This window comes from Anas acuta, chromosome 1, assembly GCF_963932015.1.
Source record: "Anas acuta chromosome 1, bAnaAcu1.1, whole genome shotgun sequence".
Taxonomy (NCBI): Eukaryota; Metazoa; Chordata; class Aves; order Anseriformes; family Anatidae; genus Anas; species Anas acuta.
In genome coordinates, this window is record NC_088979.1 from 134,512,519 (window position 1) to 134,539,277 (window position 26,759).

The 26,759-nt window shown below is 41.3% G+C and overlaps 1 protein-coding gene across 6 annotated transcripts; it reads right to left on the reverse strand.

Annotated features, from left to right (window-relative positions):
* Positions 1–937: 937 nt before the first annotated feature.
* LOC137843281 (protein mono-ADP-ribosyltransferase PARP12-like) lies at positions 938–26,603 on the reverse strand. 6 transcript variants are annotated; one of them, XM_068658374.1, is made up of 14 exons: positions 26,230–26,603; positions 23,835–23,967; positions 21,007–21,259; positions 20,778–20,927; positions 20,357–20,425; positions 19,685–19,777; positions 17,321–17,444; positions 16,029–16,194; positions 13,326–13,446; positions 12,703–12,799; positions 12,213–12,294; positions 8,395–8,525; positions 3,571–3,722; positions 938–2,912 (listed from the first exon to the last, which is right to left on the reverse strand). In XM_068658374.1, the coding sequence occupies exons 1-14, from the start codon at positions 26,517–26,519 to the stop codon at positions 2,629–2,631; spliced, it is 2,145 nt and encodes a 714-aa protein (XP_068514475.1). In that variant the 5' UTR covers positions 26,520–26,603; the 3' UTR covers positions 938–2,628. The 6 variants fall into 6 exon arrangements, with proteins under 6 accessions (XP_068514475.1, XP_068514460.1, XP_068514466.1 ...); XM_068658359.1 differs by having other exon boundaries at positions 19,685–19,786; XM_068658365.1 differs by having other exon boundaries at positions 13,326–13,442; positions 16,025–16,194; positions 19,685–19,786.
* Positions 26,604–26,759: the final 156 nt, after the last annotated feature.

Below are 26,759 nucleotides of genomic sequence, written 5' to 3' on the forward strand. Positions count from 1 at the left end.
CCTTAGAATAAGTCAATACCTGAACATTTTCCCACATTTTAAAATCAGTTCTGCTACTATTTTGCCTTATTGGTTGTTTTTTGTTTGTTCGTTTGTTTTTGTTTTTACTTTAAACAGCTGCTCATAGCAGCTGTTAATTGCATGGAGTCTAACCAAACCACCATAGTACTTAATATCAAGGACATCTTAGCTACAAAGTTAATTTACATAAATATACTCAGTTATTGTGGTTTGGGCTAGGATAGAGTTAATTTTCTTTGCAGATGCTTGCATGATGCTATGTTTAGGATTTTTTTTTTAATGAAAACAGTGGTGATAACACGCCGATGTTTTTAATTGTTTTTAAAGAGCCAATGACTTTTCAACTTCTCATGCTGCCCTGCCAGCAAGGAGGCTGGGTGTGCACCAGGAGCTGGGAGGGCGCACAGCCAGGAGAGGTGACCCAGTCTGAACAAAAAATATTCCATAACATATGGCATCATGCTCAGCAACTAAAACTGGGATAGACAAGGAGGAAGGGGGGGATGTTTGGGGTGATGGTGTTTCTCTTCCCAAGGAACTGCTCTGTGTGATGAGCCCTGCTTCCCTGGAAGTGGCTGAACTCTTGCTTGCCAGTGGGAAGTAGAGAATTTTGCTTTGCTTTGCATGCAGTTTTTGCTTTACCTAGTAAATTGTCCTTATCTCAGCCCATGAGTTCTTGAACTTCTACCTTTCCAATTCTCTCCCCCATCCCACCTGGGGAGAGTGAGCAAGTGGCTTCTTGGTGCTGAGCATCTACACTAAAATGCAAAACTACATCCACACAGTTGTCCAGTTTAGAAACATGGATGAAAGGAAGACAGTAAGCATATGTATTAAGTAGCTAGTTTACTAGATGTGTTGAGTTTTGCCATCCTTTTACACATAGAGACAAACTGCACACTAACAAGCTGAAAAGTGACTGAAAACACATTTTATTTGCAAACATGCCAAAAACCAGTGATTTAGGAACTCTACAGGCAAACCAAAAGTGAGGAAATTTGAATATAGGTAAAACTTTCCCATTTGGTGCATTTGTTTTCATTTAGTTCTAAAACAGTCATTCTAATAAGATATACTAGTTTTATATATTTTCCCATTCTCTGGGTAACTTTGAGAATTTTAGTAGTACACAGGATTGACAGACTTGTGTTCAAGATGCAAATTACTAGGAAGCTATTTGTGTTATTGTAAAGCTTATCTTAAATTAACCATTAGTCTTTCTTTAGCCTCAGCAACACTTTCTCTGTCAATAGCTGCACTGCCAGAATAAGATATCTTTCTACAGAAGGTCTTTAATTTACTTACGAATTCATTAGTAAAATTCAGTAGAATCTCTATATGACATTATCCTTTTGGGATGAGAAAAAACATCTAACTTAATTAAAAGGGTTTAACCACTGTTAGTATGGTTGTACCTCACTGACAAATACGAAAAAGAAAATTACCAAAAAATGGACCAAAGTAATCAGTATCCAGGATCACCATGCTTGAAGTAGTAAGAGGAACTACACTTGACAGTGAATTCTCAAATGAATGCACTGTGTGCAACAAAACACATATACGAAATACCAGTAGTTCTACCACTGGCATTGAGGTAAAATAACTGGTCTCTTCCAGTTATTTTTTATTTTGGGAAAAACAAAAATTAACTTACACAAGTAGGACTGAAAAGATCAACGTTTCTTAAGATGTTTCTCTGGTCCTACAGCATTTGCTAAGCAAGTGTTCACAGTGAGAAAGTACATGGCCACATTCTCTTGAAAGCCTAGCTGACTGTCGCACAGCCTTTATGTATGTACAACCATTAGCTGCAGCCAAACCACCAAATTTTAGTTTATCTTATTCACAAATTGTGACTTTCATAGTTTCATTTCTGATATATTTCTGTATAGGTCACAGAGCAAGTTACTACAAATCTGCAAAAAGAATTTGATCCAGCAGTTTCCTGATCAAAACAGCAGCTGCCATTGTACAGACAAAACTTCTCCAGAATTTACACCATGAAGTTAAACTAAACTTTTCATTCTTCGTTTTACCATTTTAAACTTCAAACTAGTACTGGTATTAATAAACAGCACTTCGAAAACTAAGTCAAGTCATTCTTCTATACACTGACTTGTTTAGATTCGTGATAGACAAGAGGATTGAGTACAGTCATCTTCTGCACTGAAAAGAATTTTCAAGTCTCTACAAAGCCTTCAGCATTGCAAAATGCTGTTAGAATCTTGAGAACTGCTAAAAAACAGAGCTTAAAAGCTACCATACCATTAATTGTTCTCTTAACCAAACCTTTTTATAAAGAGAAATCCTCTGTATTTCCAAGAAAATGTGTTTATGATTATTTATCTACAGAAGTTGTAGCATTCAATTTCCTGTCCCATGATTCTGATTTTTCTGCTATGGTTATCCAAATATCTATGCTTCATTTGGGAGAGAAAAGGGAGAAGACAAGGAAATTAGTCTCAACAGATACAACATCTGTTTTGCCAGCCCTCCTCAACACAAAAATTCTTTGGATTAACATTCAAAAATGTTGTATTAAAAAGAAATATGAGAACACCTGCAATTTTGAAGATAACACAAGGGCTACAAACAGCTCTGATCACTTTAAGATATAATACATTTTTTTTCTGCCTCCTTATATTCTATCAGATACTCTGGGTAAATTTGATTTTTTTCAAAGATAACAAAAATGGAGGGATTTAACTTGTTGTCCACACAACTGTCATAACAACAAAGCCCATCAACAGACTTTGGTGGGGGGCGAACGTAGTCTTCCCTGCCTCGAACATAATCTCCAACCAATACACGAGCCATGAACATGACGTTTGCTTTCACTGCAGACTGACAGTACTCATGGGAATATGAAGCATCTCTAGCAAAGTAACTTCCTAGAAAAAGGTAAAAAAAACATGGTTATAAGGGATGTGTATAAAATGACAGTGAAAACAGAACATCTCATCCTTTTTCAGGAGGCATTTGATCCAACTTTCAGGTCTCCTCTTACTCAGTTTACACAATACTGTAGATGCATTTACTTACTTATTTTACAAGAGAAAGGGTTTCACCTCAGAACTTCTATTTGGAATTTGCTATTATAGGAATAATTATAAAGAAAAACCAAACACAGCATAAAAACACTACAGGTATGTGTGTTGCTATTAGAGGGATAGACAAGAAAACAGAAAGACTTCCATGATCATACTGAGGGAATACACACCTTCTTGTTCCCTGCCATGAGTAGCAGCTATTTCTCTGGCAAGTCTAAATCATGACCTTGAATGTTTAGAAGATCCCACCTCCAGCTACAGGGGCTTTTTCGAAGTCCCTCAACACCTTGTGAAAAAGCGTACCGCTGCACAAAGCAAATTCTTGTCCTCCCCAGAGAGAAGGAAGATGCTAACACCAATTCCTACCTTATTTATTTATTTATTTATTTATTTATTTATTTATTTATTTATTTATTTATTTCGGGGGGTGTGTCTTCATCTTTAAAGACTTCAAAATCAGGGGGTTCTGAGGTCTGACACTCAGTCATTTCCTACATACCCTTTCCATAGATGGCTCCATTGCTTCCACAAGTTCTCCAGTCAAAGTTGTTTATGCAGATATCTTCCAGGCGGGCATCCTTGGTTCCATGGAACAGGAGCCTTTCGTTTACTTCCTTCTTTCCAGCTTCCTTCTTCATTTGCTCCTTTTTCCTAACAGAAAAAGGCAGTATGGGACAGCATGAGCCATGGAAGAAAACAGAGAAAGGGTTTAAAAAAATAATTAAAAGTACAGGGTGTACATGTAAATATTAGCTGGATAGATTTCCTGTCTGCTTTCTCCTCTCTCGGCTTGGAAGATGAGACAGACTAGCAGCATGATGAAAAATTGCAAGATGAATGATCTACAGATACCAGTGCCCAGCAATTCTAGATCAATTCATTGACAAAAGCCAGAATTAAGCAAGCATTGACACTACTGCAGTCCCCACTGCTTTTGCTCCTGTGCAGGGTCATACTAGTTCTGCTTCAATGTCTCCTGTCCCTTCCCACATACACACACAAATGCTGCAGAGTGGAGGTTGTACTAATCCATGCTCCAGCATAAAGCCTAGAGGCGGCTTGTTGTTTGCTCCTCCAGTAGACTGAAACTGCCATGCACATGGGGCCAATCACCCTGCAAGAGGACAGGGCTGTGCTGAGACAAGTTTTCTGCACGCACCTGACATTCCCTGTATCACATCTTCCATCATAACCCTCCACCACCCTGAGATCCTGCCCCTGCAATTCTGCTGAGGAGACAAGGGCCAAAAAGAGATAAACTGACCATTCCTTCACCACTGAAGACCCTATTAATTTAAGGCCAGCATCAGACAGCGAGCTATGAGCAGTAGTACCAAAAGAGGAAATGACAATGGGAGACTTAACTGGTATCTCCCATCACTACTGCACAGCATCATGACCTCCCACAGATTTTCAGAAGCTGCTGAAGTGGACAACAAAGTAACATTCTTCAGGAAGTTATCAGCTACAAAGTTAGCAGACCAAGGTAGAGGGGAGAATACTTCCAACTTTGGAACTGCCTTAGTAAAGTGATAAGAACAATGGACTACAATTCGTTGATAGAGAACTTCATAACTGTGTCAAACTCTGCCTGGTTAGTTTAAATACCTCATTGGAGAAGGATAAAAGGTAGACAAAATTACATGTTTCCAGGTGCCTAAGTTTTGCTAGATAGAAGTGTTTTATTGAATTACTAGACAATAACTTCCAGGGTTCAATTACTTTACAGGTCAAAATAATTATTTGAGAAGTATTTTTCTTCTTCGTTACCATTTAGAATGGTAATGAAATGTGACGCCCATCTACAAGAAGGGCCGGAGGGAAGACCCGGTGAACTACAGGCCGGTCAGTTTGACCTCAGTACCAGGGAAGCTCATGGAGCAGATCCTCTTGAGAGTCATCATGCGGCACTTGAAGGGCAAGCAGGCAATCAGGCCCAGCCAGCATGGGTTTATGAAAGGCAGGTTCTGCTTGACAAACCTGATCTCCTTCTATGACAAAGTGACACGCTGGGTGGACGAGGGAAAGGCTGTGGATGTGGTCTACCTTGACTTCAGCAAGGCATTTGACACCGTCTCCCACAGCATTCTCCTCAAGAAACTGTCTGCTCTTGGCTTGGACTGGCACACGCTTTGTTGGGTTAGAAACTGGCTGGATAGCTGGGCCCAAAGAGTCGTGGTGAATGGAGTCAAGTCCAGTTGGAGGCCAGTCACTAGTGGCATCCCCCAGGGCTCGGTGCTGGAGCCGGTCCTCTTTAATATCTTCATCAATGATCTGGACGAGGGCATTGAGTGCACCCTCAGTAAGCTGGCAGACGACACCAAGCTAGGTGCGTGTGTCGATCTGCTTGAGGGTAGGAAGGCTCTGCAGGAGGATCTGGATAGGCTGCACCGATGGGCTGAGGTCAACTGCATGAAGTTCAACAAGGCCAAGTGCCGGGTCCTGCACCTGGGGCGCAACAACCCCAAGCAGAGCTACAGGCTGGGAGATGAGTGGTTGGAGAGCTGCCAGGCAGAGAAGGACCTGGGAGTGATGGTGGACAGTCAGCTGAATATGAGCCAGCAGTGTGCTCAGGTGGCCAAGAAGGCCAACGGCATCCTGGCTTGTATCAGAAACAGTGTGACCAGCAGGGCTAGGGAGGTGATCGTCCCCCTGTACTCGGCTCTGGTGAGGCCGCACCTCGAGTACTGTGTTCAGTTTTGGGCCCCTCGCTACAAGAAGGACATGGAGGTGCTTGAGCGGGTCTAGAGAAGGGCGACGAAGCTGGTGAGGGGCCTGGAGAACAAGTCCTATGAGGAGCGGCTGAGGGAGCTGGGCTTGTTCAGCCTGGAGAAGAGGAAGCTCAGGGGCGACCTTATTGCTCTCTACAGGTACCTTAAAGGAGGCTGTAGTGAGGTGGGGGTTGGTCTGTTCTCCCACATGCCTGGTGATAGGACGAGGGGGAATGGGCTTAAGTTGCGCCAGGGGAGTTTTAGGTTAGATGTTAGGAAGAACTTCTTTACTGAAAGGGTTGTTAGACATTGGAACAGGCTGCCCAGGGAAGCGGTGGAGTCACAATCCCTGGAAGTCTTTAAAAGACGTTTAGATGTAGAGCTTAGGGATATGGTTTAGTGGGGACTGTTAGCGTTAAGTCAGAGGTTGGACTCGATGATCTTGAGGTCTCTTCCAACCTAGAAATTCTGTGATTCTGTGATTAAAGCATAAGGATGCACAGTGAATGTGGCCCTCAGAATCCATGAGAAAATGGTTGACGATCTGCTACAGCACTTAGATGTATGTAAGTCAATGGGGCTGTATGGGATCCACTCAAGGGTACTGAGAGAACTGGCAGAGGAGCTGGCCAAGCCACTATCCATCATTTATCAGCAGTCCTGGCTATCAGGGGAGGTCCCAGTTGACTGGCGGCTAGCAAACGTGACGCCCATCTACAAGAAAGGCCAGAGGACTGACCCGGGAAACCATAGGCCAGTTAGTTTAACCTTATTGCGAGGGAAGCTCATGGAGCAGATCCTCTTGAGAGTCATCACGCGGTACTTGCAGGGCAAGCAGGTGATCAGGCCCAGTCAGCATGGGTTTATGAAAGGCAGGTCCTGCTTGACGAACCTGATCTCCTCAAAGTGACAAAGCGCTTATCCAAAGTGTGGATGTGGTCTACCTTGACTTCAGCAAGGCTTTTGACACCGTCTCCCACAGCATTCTCCTCAGGAAACTGGCTGCTCTGGGCTTGGACTGATATACACTTTGTTGAGTTAAAAACTGGCTGGGTAGCCAGGCCCAAAGAGTCGTGGTGAATGGAGTCAAGTCCAGTTGGAGGCCAGTCACTAGTGGCATCCCCCAGGGCTTGGTACTGGGGCTGGTCCTCTGTAATATCTTCATCGATGATCTGCATGAGGGCATTGAGTGCACCCTCAGTAAGTTTGCAGATGACACCAAGCTAGGTGCGTGTGTCGATCTGCTTGAGGGTAGGAAGGCTCTGCAGGAGGATCTGGATAGGCTGCACCGATGGGCTGAGGCCAACTGTATGAAGTTTAACAAGGCCAAGTGCCGGGTCCTGCACCTGGGGCGCAACAACCCCAAGTAGAGCTACAGGCTGGGAGATGAGTGGTTGGAGAGCTGCCAGGCAGAGAAGGACCTGGGAGTGATGGTTGATAGTCGGCTGAATATGAGCCAGCAGTGTGCTCAGGTGGCCAAGAAGGTCAACAGCATCCTGGCTTGTATAAGAAACAGTGTGGCCAGCAGGTCTAGGGAGGTGATTGTCCCCCTGTACTCGGCTCTGGTGAGGCCACACCTCGAGTACTGTGTTCAGTTTTGGGCCCCTCGCTACAAGAAGGACATGGAGGTGCTCGAGCGAGTCCAGAGAAGGACAACGAAGCTGGTGAGGGGTCTGGAGAACAAGTCCTATGAGGAGCGGCTGAGGGAGCTGGGCTTGTTCAGCCTGGAGAAGAGGAGGCTCAGGGGCGACCTTATCTCTCTCTAGAGGTACCTTAAAGAAGACTGTAGAGAGGTGGGGGTTGGTCTATTCTCCCATGTGCCCAGTGACAGGACGAGGAAGAACATGCTAAAATTGTGCCAGGGTTAGGTTTAGGTTGGATATTAGGGAGAACTTCTTTACTGAAGGGGTTGATAGGCATTGGAATGGGCTGCCCAGGGAAGTGGTTGAGTCAGCATCCCTGGAGGTCTTTAAAAGGCGTTTAGATGTAGAGCTTAGTGATATGGTTTAATGGAAGACTTTTCAGTGTTAGGTCAGAGGTTGGACTGGGTGATCTTGGAGGTCTCTTCCAACCTAGATAATTCTGTGTCTGTGTCTGAGGATACTCCACCACTTCCCTGGGCAAGCTGTGCCAGTGCTGCATCACCCACAGAGGGGTTCCTGATGTTCAGAGGGAACCTCCTGTCTGCCAGTTTGTTCCCACTGCCTCTTTGGCACAAACAAGTGTTTTTAACAAGTACTTTGTATACTATAATAGATAAACATTTGTGCAATAGGCAGTTTCTGCTCAACCCCTCTGACAATATACTATTCCACGCTACTGTTGATATCCTCATCACAGTTTTGTGTCATTCATGTCTTTCTGTCACCCCCTCCTTCACCTTCGAAGGAGTCATGCAAAGGAAAGCTCTCCCTGGGAATATGGCTTTCTCTGGTCCATCTTAGACTGATAGGACTTAATCACTTAATTTCACTCCTCAGTCTGTCCCTAAAAAGGAAATACCAGTCAAGTTAAAGCACAGGTGGCAACCTCTTTCACTTCATAGGAAGTAGATTTAGGACACCAGTTCTTGCAGACCCCCTGCCCTTAAGGATGACAAAACAAATACTAACCACTGAAATACTTTCCAGAGTGATGGATTCTGAATCCTTTGTACTCTAACGATGTTGTAGGTTTTCATAGTCTGCTCAAACTGCTTCTTTATTTCTTTGTATTCAGAGGATGTGTTACTGATCTCCACTGCCTATAAAATATAAACCAAAGCAGAAAGCATGAGGCTTCAGTTAGCTCATAACACAGAGAAGCCTGATTACAGCAGACAAACACTCAGAATGGCCCTCTTTTAACTTAATGGCCCTCATTAAGTTGATTTAATGATTTAGATTGTTGTGAATAAATAGGACAAACAATAAATATATAAATCAGTATGTCACTCCTGCTCTGCGAGGACACCTCACCTCTCTTCAGGAAGGACAATGACAGTGAAGAAGAGGTCAATTAAATTTTTATCATCTCCAAGTGTTGACACTGGTCGCTATAAATCGCAATGAAAGTGTAATCTCAAAAAGCAAACTTGACTGATAATTTCAGATATTTGTTTTATGAACAAAGGTGATTAAGAACAAAAGTATTAGATAACAATTACCATTTGTAACGCACATGCAGTCTCCAAGCATCAAACCCCCTTAGCTTTCCAAAGCTAACACTTGGAAAGTTGCATTTAAATATAGATTTAAGGAAAAAAAGAAAAAAAAAGCCACATTTCTAAACATGAGAGCAATTAAGATTCTAATAGGAATGTTACACTAAATACTCACGTAAACATATATATTTCTTCCTTTCCTAAAGAAAACAAAGTCTATTAATCCATACTTTGTGTTTAAAAATCCATGAAGAAATGCACATTTTTCCCAGAGAAAAGTTAATGTAAAACAATTTAAACACGATTTGTGCTCTTCCGCTTACATCATGAATAATTTTCCCAATTTTCTCTGATCTTCTAGAATGGGCACTTATATTCTGTAAACTAGGATGAAAATGCCTAATGCTGGCAGACTGATGTCATGCAGTAGACATGCAGTCATGCAGTAGAGACCCAGCAGCCCACCTACCAAAGGTGTGTTTTAAGAAGGAAAGCTGTGGTCATTCAGGGAGGTAATATTAAATCAATACTTCAGCCTATCAGTTGAAAGATGCACATTTTAGAAGGGTAAGTTTGTAGAGGAGATAAAACAGGGATTAAATTTTACAGGTGCATATAAATAAATGAGTGTTTTTCTAGATATCATGTCTAACCCATGCATTAAATACTTACTGAAGAAGAGGTTTATTTTATGAGAGTCTTATAAGGATCAAGAATAAAGTCAGCTGCACAAGGAAGAATTACTTCTTTGTATTTATTAAAAAGTTTTTACACAGTTGAAGAACATTTCCTATGCCCTAATACAAGAATATTTTGCAAAGCCTCTTCACAATGCAACACAAAACAATTTGGATCAGCTAGTATTTATTATCTGCATGCTTTATGACACCGCAGTTTACTGTCACCTACAAGATGAAAATTACGTCAACATATTTTAATACTACATCTTTTATTGATACATAAATAATTCTTACTTGGACTATAAAATACGCATTTGCTATGTTCAATCTTTTGCTAAGGAAGTGTAAACTTTCTAGGTACAACAGAATGTCAGGTACAACAGAATGCCTAAAGCTGTAAGATGGGTACTTCAATTATTTTATGATGTGATGGCTTCCAATCACATCAAAGACAGTTCTACTTTGCATAAACTCTCTTTTGGGATAGTCTTTATTTCCCCAAAGACATAACCCCTACTAACGAAAGGTAACACCACCTTGCTGTAGCAGGTTGGTGCTTAGCAATAACAAAAATTTATCTCTTTTCTTTATCTCTTTTCATCTTCAAACTTAAAAAGGAAAATCCTAGCAAGGAGAACCATTTGCTAACCCATTATGACACATCAGCTCTCATCCTTGATACAGCATAGCAGTCTTCAGCACACCAGTCTTCAGCACACATTGTCAAGATTCTGAAACATCGCTGCCACATGAAGACTAATCCTCTGACATAAAAACATACCACCTTCATTACACACACTTCTCAGTCCTACATTAAAGATACAATTTAAAACCCAATATGAAAAGAAAATATCAATTCCTTTTTCGCCTTTAAAAGGTTTATCAGCTACTAACTTCACTTTGTCTGTTAAACATAGACAACAAAGAGATTCACACCAATTTTCCAACTGGTGTTTGTTACCAACATCTAACATGCTTTTCATATACTCTACTTTCTATAGCACTATGACTAAATGATTTACAGATTAAGACACTGCAACACTCAAAAAACAAGCAATGTTACCAAAACAGAGCTGCTCTTTTTAAGCAAGAAAGACTCTCTCCCTGTCTCATAGGTGTTCCTTTTTATAACGGGTCACTTCCAGTGCTGCAATGTTTGCCAGGATTATTTATCAGTATCTGAAGAGAAGGGAATTCATCAGGTCGTAATTGTCAGATGGTCACCACATGCATGCAGAATCCCATCCAGTCCATATTACCTACTGCAAAAAACATGCTTAGGGCCCCACAGAATTATTTAATCTAGCCCAGGTTTTCATTTTTAGTATCAAAAAGTACTGTGGGCTCTGTCATTTTTTAGATACAGAATTAACTTTTCCTTTCATTTGAAAGGCATTCAGTTTGTAAATTAAGAGACAGTTTTCTTAGGTCACAACTCAGCAAGCAAACTGAGCTCTAGGAAACAAAATGATCTTTAATTTCACTCATCCGCACAAGTTCCACCAGAGATACCACGGATCTGCATGTCACATTCCAAAGCCTCTCACACTCACTTCAGCGACTCCAGAAACATCAAACTGAATGGACTAAACTAAAATTCAGACTGAAATTTTCAGAATAAATAAGGGAAGCACCAAGTGCATACAACTCATAGACCTATAAGGAACTGAGCTACCTGTCTTCATGTCATTCTTTTGAAAAAAATCAAGCCTATGTTAAAAATCAAGTCTTACTCAGATAAGTTGCTAAAAAGACAAGGGAAGAGCCAATGAGCTGTCTTTGTTATTGTGACAGAGCTCAGAGTATCACAAGTCCAAATCTTCAAAAGGTCTGGCTGCTAGGTTCCCACACAAACTCTTACTAGTTCAACCATCAGGTGCTAGACACCTGAAACTTTTACAGTCTGAAAAAGTTAGTGGTTTTGTTATCGTTTGCCCGTTTGTTTTTCTACAAATTGTGAAAAACAACTATATGAAGGGAGCTAATGTACCAAGCAATTGACTTAAACTTTACCTATTTTTTTTTAGCAGAACTGTGTTTAGATGAATTTGCTATACACACACACAGACAGATACTAGTACTACATTCAGTAAGGCACAATCCAACAGAAGGCAGTCAGTGTAAAATTAAACATTCAGGACAAAGCAGAGTAACAGAAACCAGACCATGGAAGCTAAGAGGCATGATAATTCTGGTTCTCATGCCTTTCCCAATGTATTAGCACTAGGGAAAATCAAGTACAAGGAGTGAAAATAGCAATGGAGCTCTTTGTCAATTGAAAATAGCCAGAAGAAATTCTTAGTCTGAAAATATATTACTTCTGTCCTTCCCTTAGCTATCAGTATGTCTGTGCCAATATAATTTGATCAATATCACACAAGATTTTGTAACAATCATTGAGTAAAACCTCTTATGCTCAACATGATGCACTGTTCCTTAATCAGGGTCAGAAACAGTATATAAAAGGACAAATGTAATACCAAGAAGCATTTTTTTTTTAGCATGCTGTAGGACTTCAATAGTCTGTGTTTCTCTTCCAGAAAGACTACTTTTTAATATCATTAGAATGAGTAGTTAAAAAATAAAAATAAAATAAAAAATAAGATACCTTGTATTTTAAGTCAGACAAGTCAAATGGATCCCAGTGGGGAGGACAGGCTTGATTTGGAATAGAAGAATCCCTCTGACTGCTAACAAAGGGAAAGAAAGTGCGAAAGTGTTATCATTTCTAGTCCTGCTCTGACTATTCAATTTGGCAGCATCCCCTTTGGGCAATTCCTACATTTAAAAATAAACAAAATAAACCACAGAGAAATTGGGAAACACTCATTTTGTAAGCTGCCATTCAGTTGTCACAGCCCTCTTTCATGTACCAATTTAAGACATGATTGTCCATCACCAATCCTGTGGATGTGGTTCCTGGAGTAACATATCCCAGAAACGAGGCAATGCACTGAGCAGGCAGCTCATCGTATAGCAAGTGGATATGTTTTCTTCTAGCAACAGCTGAATTCTCTGCACAATTACTATCAACACTGGCAGCAATTTTGCCTTATAAATACTTTTCAAATATGAAACAACTTAAGATCATCGTTTACCTTTGCTTTATCTTCTGCACTTCTTCATAAGACACAAACTTTGGTCGCCTGCAGACCCGTCTTTGAGTTTTAGAATAAATGTTTGTCTGGGTCATTTCTAGAGGGAAAAAGAGAGAGGAAAAGGAAAAAATGTAATGAATAAGTATAGCTGATAGGGTCATTAATTAATGATAATCATTCATTAATGAAAAATGGCATATTCATTGTCAATGTTATCTGCTGAAGAATAGTTGCACAAAGCTTATGTAAGCTTTTTGTCCTTCCCTGTAACTCTTATTCAGCCTGTGCCTATATTACTGGCTCCTATATGTCATTCGTGCTCTTCAAAAGTTGCTCCAGCAGCACAGAAAGGGAGATTATCTCACTTTACTGCAGGTTTACTGTGACTTTATGTGAAGACTTTGATCTTTTGATTTCTGTTCCTATGTGAGTCTAGAGAGCATCAAGGAGTAAGGGGGAAGGGTACTTCTGTAAGGAATCACTTCTGTCACCACCTCATTTCCAGCGAGCAAATATGGTAACATTAGTAAAGTAAGGCATAGCCTTGAAAAGCTGGGATAGTTTGCAAATTAACTTCTGTAAAACCTTGCATAGCTGTAAATGAGAACCTTTAAAATGAGTACCTTTAAAATTGAGCTGGTAACCATACAAGCCAGCCTGGAAAGGTACGGTGGCATCTGGATCTGCCAGATACAAATTCTCAAGTATGTCAGAAGATGGCGAGTTCACAACATCACCTTCTCCCTTTAGGAAAAAAGCGAACAAACAAACAAACAAACAAAAACAACAAGAGAGAGAGAAGAGTAATGATTAAACATAGTCAAGACTAAACCTTAGATAACTAGTTTGGGTAGAAGGAAAGAGGAAGCAATGAGAAGGATGAACAGGGATCCAGCCAGAACTGTCGTGGCCTATTGTGAGTACCAAACACTCCTAAATATGTGGAGATACATAATACTGGACATACAAGTATCCCATGTAAATCTCTATAACAAATATAGTTCTCTAGTTTACAAACCAATGTAAAACATCTGAGTATGCTGATGGAGATGCTTTCTATCTAAGCTGCTGATTGAAATCAAGGCCCAACTTTACCAGAGCCACTATATATATCATATTCCGCTGCCTACCTTTCCCTGTCCCTGGATCAACTCTGCATTCAGCCAAGAAAACTGTTTGTGCAGCTACACTGTGAACCAGGTAGGGAAAACTGATCTTCCTGAGAAGAAGGAGAGATGCCTTACTTATTTATTTTCCTGTATTTCTCTGACCAGTGCCCCCTACTCCTGATCCTTGGTAATATGGTTATCATAACTAATGCCATTTTGTAGAGTAAGCGGCCATTATTTGTAAATGAGATTGTCATATATCAGCCCCCCCTTTCTCCCTCCTCACTAGCCTTGAAGGCCCTGGGGTGCCAAGCTGACTTCTTCCCTCCCTTCTGGTCTTGAAGGCTCTGGGCATCAGGCCAACTATTTCCCTCCCCGTCAGTCTCCAAGGTCTCAGGCACTTGGCCAAACAGGACGTGGTGACCCTGCTACAGCCCAGGGAAGTGTAAGAGCACACGAAGCACTGCCTGTAAAGCCAAGCAGCTACAGGTCCTAAGTGGGACGTGGACTGGAGCTGCTGCTGGATGCCAAAACCCGTGATCCCCCAGCAGCCAGGGCTGCCTCCACCACTGTGCTTCCTTCAAGGACTGAGTGACTCATAATCCAAGTATTCCAAGTGTAGATTGTGACTGTTATATCACATGCCAAGTGTTAGGATTTGACCCTTTTGTGGAGTAGTTCTTCCTCCAAACTCAGCTGTGGTTCAAGATTAACTAATGTTACATCATTCTTCTATTGTCAATGGGCAACAGGTGTAACAGGTGAGTACAAACAGGTGAGTACAAAACTCCTTGATTGTGTTCCAAATCCTTATGGCCTAGATCATAGCTGAGTCTATGAAGTACCAGAAATGGACATTCTGGAAGATACCAGAATGGCATGGTTGGTGGAAAATACCAGATTTACCTTGTCTATCTCATAGCCAGGATGTAAAAGTACTAAGAGTCGATCATCTTGTGATCCTATAAATACTGGTCATTAGCAAAGAGCCCCTTGAGCTCTTCAGGATCGCAGTGGGCTATGAACCAAAACTCCCCTTGAGCTGGCATGCCTCTCAGGGCAGACTCCTCTAGATTCTAAGATATTCTGCTGCATATGCTGAAAAAAGAGGAAAGTGAGTAATTCACCAAAGGCCAGATTGTTGAGATTCAAAGATCATCTGCTGAATACGCCGATGAAACAAAAGCGTAAGTAATGCACCAAAATGGAAAATGTCCTTAAAGCATGCAACTAAGTTTAAGAAACCCCTATACCTTGCAGTAAGTCTCATGTGAACCTTGCCATTCTCAAATCTTTAACTAAATCCCTAAATATCACACAAACTAGTTCTGTGGTCTACCATAAAATGTTAATAAAACCTAATTCCTGTTAAGTTCTAGCTTGTCCAAATTAATTTGTGACAGACCCAGCCTGCAGGGGGTTCAGATGCTTAGAACAAACACTAATTAACCATAAGATATGCTGATTATAAAATACTGTGCTATGCTGATCATAAAACCTGGTGCTACATTAATTACAAAATTCTGTGGAATAATAAAGCTTCAATTATAACTACAACTTAGTAGCATCTTCATTCTGCCCAGGATCCCTAAAGAACCATCTGTCCCCGTAGCATCAGATGGCAATTTTTCAGATAGATCACTCTCCTATTAAAGAGGATTTGGCCACACAAGGAAAAAAGTGATGTTTGACCTGAGACAGCAATCTTTATATTTCTGAGGCAAAAGAGCAATGCTTAAAACAGGCAAGACTACTTCCTGATTAAAAGGTACGTATCTCAGGTATGTAGAACACATGGACAACTCCAAAACGGAATCTGGTGGCAGAAACCAACAAGCATCATTAAAAACAGTCAACATAAGCTGGAAAAAAAAAAAAAAAAAAGACTATTTTGTCTTCTTGCACTCACCATCAAGATCTTTGTCAAGAAAGCAGATTTGACAAATCATCCAGGTACAAGGAAAGACAATTGCTTGTACTGAATCTCACACTAAGGAGAAGAGGCATGTTCCTTCCCCTCCAACCTGTTACCATTTTACTACACCTGTTAGGAACATCTGTAGCTTCCCTACCTTATTTGACACTGAAATTCAAGCAAAAGTATTTACTCAATTAACCTTGCTTGTGTAAAGGGAAGTGGAGGGAAGAAGCTCCACACATTCCTTCAGGAGTGATTCAAAGCACAGGATGAGGAAGATGTACAGGATGTTGACTTGCCTGTTCTCCATATTCAACCCACTGGCCTTGGTCATTCTGCCAATACCAAATCCACTTTGTAGTCAATACAAACATGGGTTGTGTGACAGATGATGGTGTAGAGAGACGTCGAAGCAATGAAGAGGAGCAGGTCATTGTCTGGAAATTAATGTTCTTATCTGCTATACTGTAAGGACAAATTCAGAGATTTATTATAGTAAACAGTACATATTTTAATAATCTAATCCCATGTTTAATCTGCTGCAATCTTCTTTAATATAATGTGACAATCTGAACTTAATTAGGCCTGAAATAAGAGTATTTTCCACAGCATGCATAGCAGCTCTGAAAACTGCTTCCAGCATTCAGAAGTGAGCTATAGCCTGTGAGAGAGTGAATATCATCTCAGTCACTAGCCACATTACATGCTGACAGCTTCACAGACAGTCTGGGGCTACACACACAACAGGCAAAGATTTTTGCAGTAAATAAATGCACACGGCAAATTTTTCTTGGTAGAAAAATGAAAGCTGGTAAGCACTTTACTGACGTGGCCAAAAATACCTGCAGCTTATCAGCTTTGTTCTTTTTCTGTGGTTACAAAGAACACAATCACAACTTTGAGTTTTAGAAATCCCACTCCCTGGAGCTACGTGGAATTTTACTCTTTGCAGTCTTGAAAAATTAATTTGAGGCAGCCTCATCTTGGGAATCTTGCTTGTGATTTGCACCACCCAGCAGCCTAGTCAAGCAGCAAACAAAAATAATTTTCTGGATTAAAAGGCAAGAGCCAAAATGACAATGTCAATTTATCAAGGGCAAACTTGGGGTCCCCTACCAATGCAGCTGACTTACAGCGTAGAATTCAGAAAGGAGTTAAAGGAATAATTAATGACCCTAGCATACATTGGGAAAGTGAAAGGGCATTTCATAATATAGACCAGCTCTGGACTACTGTTAAGAGACCTAACTTATTTTTACTAACTAAGTTCTGATTTATTACCTGAAATACTAACACTCTAAGCACTGAATTCCAGCTTACACTTATTACTCTGCAGAGAGTTTTAAATGCAACATACTGACATGTTATACTTTAGAAGATGAAAATGGGGTGATATTTACATGCAGTCACTTTTACTTTTCTTTTTAGTAAGGAAAAAAAAAAAAAAAGCCCTCATCTTTGTACATTCCTCCCAGACTCTGAGAAGCTCATTAATCAGAAGTTATAGAAGTCAGACATCCCTAAGAAGAAATCAAGAGCTTTCCCTCATAGGCTCAAGCACTTTAAGCAACGAGTCCAGCTATCAGCATACCTGTTCATTTTTGGGTCACAATAGGCCTTTTCAATTTCCTCCATCATGGAAAGGTCATTCCAGGTGAACCCATTAAATACTTGCCATCGATATGGCAAATGGTAATGAATCGATCTGCATTTGTCTATAATGAGATCAGATTTAGTCAAGAGTTCTGCGATCACAGAAAGTAAAACAAGAAAAAAAAAAAAGGAACAAACACTGTTTGCATTCTTTGGCTTTACCTCCTGGGCTTTGGTATGAGCAATAAAGACAGACCACTGAAATTAGAAATGTGTTGAAACAACAGTGGTGTGTGTTTATTTAGTATTATCTAGGAAAGCAACACAAGCTCTCATCCTGCCACATGTATTCAAAAAAAAAAAAAAAAAAAGTGTTTATGTATCACATCACCACGTTTCTCAGCTCTAAAGGGGCAAGTTTACAGGCACTCCAAAACAGTTACTTCTCTTTCCCTCAATTCCTTAGAGCTTCTGACCTGGTTAACAAGATGGACTGTTAAAGTGTTTTCTTTAGGCCCAGCCCAACGAATGAAGCAGCATAAAGGACTGCAATACTCCACAGGATATGCTGCAAGAGACTCTACATTCATCCTGGAACATGCAGCACACAGTCCTACTAACAAGACTGTTAGGCACTGTCGGAATTGCTACTTTGCTTCTCAGAACATGGGAAGCAACAACTTCAGCTGCCTTGTATGTGGGACCTGTGTTACACAGAAATGGGAAGACTTTTTAGGTCTGTGCATTTGAGTTCAGACCTTAATGTCTCTGCATGAATGCATGCTGCTCTATACAGGCACAGTCCGACCTCCATGCCTCCCTGTTAGGGTAGCTGATGTGCACTCCACATCCGAGTACGGACCAAACCTCTTATTCACAACTTTTGAACCAAGCATCGTATGGCTAAACACACTAACTCTCCAGTGGTTGGGTTTAACTGTTTGGTGGTCACAGTATAGCTGCTTTGAGCCCGGGCACACCATTCACATCATGCAAGTCAAAAAGCTCATAACCTTCACCCTCAAGTCTGGTCTTAAAGAAGCAGAGAGAGTCTGAGAAACATGATACCAGGCTGGGGTATCTGCTGCAGAGATAGGGCCAAAAAGTTTTATCATTCCTTTCCCTTGACTTTCCTGACCACAGAACATATGACAACTAGCCCTGGTTACGAAAAAAGAATAAGTCACTTATTTTTTCTTTTTTTTACTTCTTTCTGTTTATAGGGGTGGAACATACCCTGTCTTGAAAGCACCATCTTTAAATTAACTTGAAATGCTGTAGAAAAACAAAACAAAACAAAACAAAACAAAGAAACACACTTGGTCTCTCTGGGCTAGATTTCATTTCTATGGTTCATAAAGTACCCATAAAAGGTATCATTTATTTTTAAAGCATTGCCTCTCTTCCAAGTAATGGTGAAGAAGAGACATTATCAAACCCTAAAGTGGGAAAGAGTAATTTACCCATTTGAGTCAGAAAAGGAGCTTCTGAGGGGAGAACATCTTTACAAGAACACAAACCCACTACAGAGATGTTAAACACACACAAACATCTGAGACCAAAGAATCTTCAAGCAACTAACTACACACTTCCTAAGCAAAAAGTGAACACAGTCTGACCTAGCTAACTGCTCTTTTGCCAAGACAAGGAAGTCAGAAAGGGAGTAGAAATTTAGAAAGTGACAAGTTGACCAGAAGACAAATTTAATGCTACATCCCTCTTATCCAAGGACGTCTAAATCACTTAGGGCTTAGGAGACTGTTCTGGGACTTTCTCTGAATACAATTGCTTATACTTATATTTTCCCCAGATCCCTATTATTGGCCACAGCAAGAATCACATTTAGCTTACATAGTACAAGTACTGTATTTTCTTAAGTCATTGTAACAGATCACTTTTTAAAGGACTTAATGGTGCAAGAATATGCCTATTATCAGACGTACGTAAGACACAACAGGAATATAGGATGACATATTATCAACCATCAGTGAGGAAAGCATAAGGCCAGTTGTTAATTTTATCTAATAGCTACAGAAAGTATAACATCTAACAGTTAAAGGGTTTTACAAAATCATTCCCAAGGCCTGACCTCATCAACATAACTGAAACAGACCGCAAACATGTCATCAAAAGGAGGGAGGGTTTATGTGTATCCACTTGAATTTCCTCTAATTATGTTTGCAGTTCTGACAGAGTTCATTACTGACTTGGAAACAAAGTGAAACAGTGAGAATGTATAACTGGCCATGGACAATGCTGAGGTGCTGACACGCCATGTGCCTCCATTAGTCAGAGCCATCAAGTGGACAGTACCTCTTCAGACACTGCTCTCCAAAATACTATTACTTCTTGTAAGGCTCACCATTATGTTTGCAGTACTTCCAGACATAGAACAAGCAGATCTCTTCAGTGTTATCTTCCTTCTTGTCCTTCAAAATGTTCGCAGAGGAATCGTCTTTTTTACCTAACAAGAAGGTAAACATCAGTCCTTTATTTACCCTGTGAAAACGCAACCCCACAAGAAAGATACTGCATTTGGCATTTCATCCCACATATAACAAGGAGTTGACTGTAATAGCCAAGCCAAGCACTTCAGGATCTGACTATCCCTGTATTCTGAATTAGGCCTTTGAAGCCAAGGCCCTTCTGCCCAGGAGGGCAGGAGATGCAAGAGTTCCTATTCACACACTAGAGCATGTATCAATATGACCGCTCTACTGCTAAAGCTGTATCCATTCCTTGGGGACAAGGAAAAGATCACAGACACACAACTCTCTCTACCTCCCAGGAAGGAAGCAATGGGTGCAGAGCTGTTCCCGATTGCTCCCCAGACCGGACACACGCATAGCTATGCTGCACAGTGCTCAGACTGAAATCTCAACACTCCTCTGCAGGCTGTCTGACACTTTCTGCATATGGTAGGGTAAACTCATAAGCTGCTCTCCCACTGCCACAGGAAGCTCTAGGACTGTATGAAACCAAATCCCGGTGAGAACCCCTGATCTCAGGACTGGAGAGTAGAAAAAATCCATACCTTCATCTTTACCTCTGGCACCTGCTGGCAGCTGGAGTTGGCTCTGAGGAGGTTCGTTGCTACTGGGATCTGCATGAGAAGACTGAATGAATAGCAGTGCTGTAATAGAACCTCAGCTAGCTGGCAACATCCCAATTTGTGTGTTGAGGATTCAGCACAGATCATTTTACAGGGCACTCCACTGCTGACAGATCAGCAGTGACAGTTAAAAATTCCAGCTAGTCACAACTATCAGCAGCCACTCGATAGCAATATCACACACAATAGGAAGGCAGCTATCCCTCCTACATGACTTAGCCACGAATCCATTCCCAAATGCAGATCAATGGCAGAAGGGGAAAAAAAAAAAAAAAAAAAAAAAAAAAGGTCCATGTTGTAAGAGGGGAAATAGGAAAAAACATTGGTATTTATTTAGATTTACCTTTTGAAGCTTTTGAAGGTGGTACATGCACCCCGGAGCCCACTGTTGTTTCTAAAGGTAGCTTCTGTTCTTCGCTCATTGTATCTGCCTGTTTTTTCATCGAAGTTTTTACTGGCTTACAGTAGTAAACACGGTGATGATGGGGTTTAGCTGTGAGGTAAGGAAATAACAGCTTCTACAACTGTCAATCTCAAAATCTTATTTAAACCCATTTTTTCTTACAACTTACTTTTCTCCTTGTTCTGTTCCTTGTTGAACTCCACATGCTTGTGATCGTATATAATTTGGAAGTTTGCAACTATCTTTGCATCAATGCCTGAAGTTTCCAACACTCTCAGTGAGTGTTCATCCAAGAGCTTATGGGATCTCTTGCATACAAAAAATTTACAATTTCCTTTGAGATAGTGTCGGCAAATATGAAGCCTGCTGCAATTGTTTTTCTGGTTGCAGACACCACCCTTTCTGTTGTAAAATTGGCAGACCTATAAACAGGGAGAACAGATATGACACAAAATGGAGACACACAGTAGATTCAGTGATTTTTTTCGTTGTTATTTACAGGCATTCAGCTTCTATGGCAGAAAAACTGATAAGAAGCACTTCTATACTGTGTGGGTGATGTTCACTGGCATAGGTTGTCCACAGAGGTTGTGGGGTCTCCTGCACAGCACAGGTTTCCTGATGTTCAGGGGGAACCTCCTGTCTGCCAGTTTGTGCGCACTGCCTCTTGTCCTCTGGCACTGGGCACCACTGAGAAGGGCCTGGCTCTGTCCTCTTTGCACTCTCCCTTCAGGTATTTATAGACATTTGTACACATTGCTCAGACCCCCCTGAGCCTCTAGGCTGAACAGTCCTAGCTCCCTCAGCCTCTCCTCAGAGGAAAGATGCTCCAGTTCCTTCACTGGCTTAGATCTGTAGGCCTTGGCTGAAGAGGCTCATAGGTTACCACTAGTGACAGCCAAGCAACAGGAGAGCATACTGTGAACATTAACATGGACTGCCTTCAACAACACAACCTGTATGTACTGTTTATGTACTGTTATGCTCCTATGGAGATGCATAAATGCATAATGTGCTCGGTGAACCATGGTGTACTATACAAAACATTCAGTTCTGTATGGATAAAAGACCAATAGTGTTGTTGTTGTTGTTGTTGTTGTTGTTGTTGTTTTTGTTTTTGTTTTAAATACTATAAAGGCATGAAGAACAGCAAGGGTGTTGAACCTCACCATGGATGGGGATTCTGCACAGCATGCCATGGCCCCACCATAGATGTCTGTCTGATGCTGTATTGTCACGTGTTCCCACAGCATCAGAACAGACTCATAAGATGTCTTTTTGTAACAATCATCGTAATAAACCACAAAACCAGAACAAAGCTGTGCCTCAATTAAACTGAGAACACACTACTTAGCTGCAGCAAGAAAGCACACTGCTCCTTGCATTTGCCAGCAAAAAGAAAAATGAGAGTCAGAGAGAAGGCGGTGGAAAGTATAAGAAAATCCTGATTCTGGGGTACTGTTGCTTTTTCTTACCCTGCTCCCAAATTCAGTCCACAGAAGACAAAAGATTCATTTTGCTTGAGGGTTTTCATTTGTCAGCAGGCAAACATGCAGTTAGCATTTCTAAGCAAAAAAAGTGAAGCAGGCTTTCATACCCCTCAGCTCTCAGGTTTTAGAATAGCCTAAGTCAATGTTTTCCACTGATTGAGCTATTTTACTCAGTAACAGGAGTTACGGTGCTCTACTAGGGGTAATTAATGATGCCCTCCAGAAGTGGAGACTGGACAGATCTACAGATAAGAGTGTAAGAGTAATATCAATCAATGATGGCTGATACTATCTGCTCATTACTGGGAGTAACTAAACAAGAAACATTTAGATTGTAGAATGCAGCTGAGCTGGATGAAGATTATTAATCCTTCTTGCTCATCACCATGATGCTCCTTGAATCTGCCAGCACGACATATTTTAAAACACAAAAAGAAATGTTCTATTTTGTCAAAGTCCATCACTGTCACAGCAGGGTATAAGAAAACAATAGAACTGTTATGCCAACAGATCTGTGGAGACTATAACTTCCAAAAGACAAGAGCAGCAGGCAGCACTCCAGTAATTTCTTAATCAGGAACAGCTGTAGCCAGAATAGGATACTCCTGGCTTTGAAACAGTACTTTGAAAACTGAAAATTGCACTACCCATATGCACATGCACACAAAACCAGAGATTGCATTGTTCGGCCAAACTTAACAAAAGCAATTACTTACATACAAACTGAACACAGGCTGCTTTGTAGGAAAGTAATGTACATAAGCCTCAGTGCACTTTGGAAGGGACAGATTTTACATGAAACTGACTGCAGCCAGTTGGTCATTTTCTCACAGATGTTTCTCACTCTTGTATGCCCATGAACATCAAAACATGCAGGCCTATGTAGGCTGGACAAGGAAAGGGGTGCTTGCTTCCCAGTTTCCATTATCTCTTGGCTAAGAGCCAGCAAAATTGTTTTTTTTGCTAGGCCTTTATACCCTGTATGCATGTATGGTAACTGTGATCTTTCACCTCCATCTTACTTCACCATCTGTAAATCTCTGATGAAGTTGCTGACATGTTTTGTTTGCTTGTTTTGAGTAACTTTATAGGCATCCTGTTGGGCTAACAGGAAGAGGAATGGCATGCAGAACAGGCCAGATGGAAGCTTGCTGTACGTTTCCTGCTGTCAGAGGGTAGCTCTTCTGCTGACAAGTTATATGTGACAGAACCTAAACCAAGTGCAGGCCTTCTGCTATTTAAGCAAACAAGATGCTCCTCTGTGTTTACCAGTTTTATTGCTGTCATGTTTTTTTTTTTTTAGTTATCAGTACATGGCATTTCTACAACCCTTGCTCTTCAGGTGCTTTCACAGACAGCCATTCCCATTCATAGTTCATTCAGACTAATCTTAATATTTCTGGTACTATATAACTTAAGAGCTTGAAATTGAGATCAGACCCCCACCTTCTTTCTTACCCTTTCCTATTCCTAATAAACAAAAGCTTAAGAAATCAGAACAACTCACATCAGGAAGGAAGAAAGGGTCATTTTGGAGAAGCAGGACTCGCAGCTCATCCTCACTGAGGCCAGACAACTCATGGGTCTTTAGGACTTTTTTGTTCTCAGTGCTGCTGATGTCATGAGAGTACCTACAAGCTCTGCAAGAAAATAGACAGAAATATCATGTGTTCACTTTTTCAGTCAAGTTGGTTTAAAGAGCCTTAGATAACATACAATTTGATAAAAAACATGGAAATAAAGGAACTTTGGCAAAAGCCTCTGTGAACATGCAGATAATAAATTAGCAAGAGTATGAAGCAAGCAGAATAATCACTCTGAAATACAGTACTGTTATTATTTCCATTTTTAACATAAATGTGGCCAGACTGCTTGTAAGAAAGCACAGACACAAAGCCAAGTCTGTCTGCCCCACACTTTCTTCCTCTCCAGTAAAAGGCAAGTCAAGTCACACAACCTGAACAGCTGGAGGGAATGCTAATTTTAGAGGATATACATCAGCAGTGATAGAAGTTGCAATGAGCTCGATTTCATGCATGTACAATGTTGTCCTAGGGATAGCATGTAAGGAAAGATGCAACAGTCTGAGAGCCCAAAACAAAGAGATAATGAAGCTGAACACAACACGATATTATCTCTGCTGGGTGGGAAGTTTTAAAATAACAACAACAAACCATAACATCCATGGAAGTTCATGAACTTGGAGTTTTGGATAAAGGAATGCTTAAAGGACACTAATGAAATGCTGGTACTACTTAGTAACTCAATATAAACATGTTTAGTGAGCATGAATTACAAAGAAAGGGAGATTCTATTTTTTTGCATTTATTTGTAAAGATATTTCAAAATCAGGTATGAGGAGAAATAAGGCATATCTATGCAATAATTTAATGCAGTAAAATAGTTTCATGAAAGCTTGCCCTTCAAAAACATAATTTGATATAGCTTTAAGGCCATACATATTCAACCAATATGTACCTGTTACCCTGTCAGACTCAAACCCCTGTTCTGTTTTTTCCTTTTAGCCACTAGTTAACTACTGAAGATTGTGATAACATTTTACCTGGCATGCTGAATTACATTACACAATTTTATGTAGACATTTCACCACCCAACTGTAGGACACATTGCTTTGTAACCAAATAAATAAGAATGCAGGGTCTGAGGGGTGGGAATATGCCACTGTCCTGAAAAACAATCTTATAAGGATACCAAGTTCTGCGGCCACTTGATGCCATCAACAGCCACACAACAATCTATATCATTTGAGTATTCATTTCTAAGTCAAAGGTTGAAACAATCCAGAAATGCTATGATGAGTCATCAACTGTGGTTTAGCAATACATTTAGAAAAAAAAAAAAAAAAGCAATGAAAAGATACTGGTCAGACACAAGTTAAAAACTAATTGAGTCTGACTAAAAGTCGTAATTCACTGAACAGGAAGACCCCAGTAACTTGCACAGATGTTTTCCTTTCCAACAACAAAGGATGCAAGATCTGGAAGCAAGCCTTAATTCTATCCCATGAATTAAAAATTAACCTGTCTTGATCCATGTGGACCATGTAGCACTCTTTCTGTCTCCTCATTTTAATCAACATCCTTCATCCCCTAAATACACCTGAAAGGTGTATCCTTACTTGTGTTAGTTATTAATACACACAAAGGCAATTTTAAACTCTTAGCACTACTGAGGGGGCAGGAGGCTGCCCAGGAGCACTCCAGCATGACATGATTTCCTTAAATCATTGCATATTTCTGTTCTTCCAGTGGGGGTGCCTCTGTGCACCTGAAGATATTTCTAACTGCAAATCCTACGTAGCCTTATCTTTCCAAGTCATCAAAGCAACAAAGAGTAACAGAGTTTTAGCATCCTAGTATTTCACTTGTACCATCTGGATACACACCAGGCCTTTCCCCTCCATCTCCTTCCCATCTGAGCATGTGAGGAACTGCTTTGTGGAGGCAGAAGTCCAGTGTGATAACACCCCAGGACCAAGAGCTGCAACAGAAGTCTCCAACAGGAAATTCTTCTTTCAAACTCATTCTCATTGTACCGCTTTCCATTTTCATTTCTGCATTTGTGTTTCACTTTCCTGACTTTTTTGTTTGTTTATTTACTTAGCTAATAGCTACCAGATTTGGTTAGCCTTGGGGAAGGAAAAAGAACGAAAACAAATCCCCTGAAAGGCTGTTTGGCCTGCCCTTTGCATCCCCCAAGAAGGGCAGAAAAGGGGGTGCTGCGGGCAGGAAACGAAGCCCCATCCCCAGCAGCACCTATCTTTCGGGGCCGCTTTGCTTTGAACCTCACCCTTGGCACAACGTTTCACCCATCCACACACCCACAGAGCAGACGGAGGTGCCCCCCTGCCCCGCAGCCGCCCCCCAGCCAGGGGTGCCCACCTGGGACCCAGGTTGCACTTGCCCCCGAGGTGCAGCTTGCAGAGGTGCAGGCGGTCGCAGCCCGGGCACTCCTTGAGGACACAGACCCGCACGTCCGACACGGCCAGCACCTCGGTGGGGAGGCCGTCATCTGCAGTTAGCAGGAACCGCCGGGGCCCCGCTGCCCGCAGCGTCTCCATCAGCTGCTGCTCCGACAGGTCGATGTGCTCCCGGAGCTCTGTGAGCCCCAGCCGGCCGCCCTGGGCACACAGGGTCTTGGTGAGGAAGCTGCACACCACCGGGTCGCTCATCGTTGCCTCTCTGCCTCGGGAGACAAGGAGGCAGGCGACGAGGCAGCCTCTTGCCTTCAGGAATCGAAACTGAAGGCGTGGGGCGGAGCGCCAGAGGGCCCGCCTTCTCTTTGCATATTGTTCTGTGTGTGTGGTTTTTGTTGTTGTTGTTTAACTTTAATAAAAGAGAAACTTCGCAGCTTGATGTAATTCTAGTGTTCATGTCGTGCTGCTGTTGGTTTTCTGTCTTCTGTGTTGGCA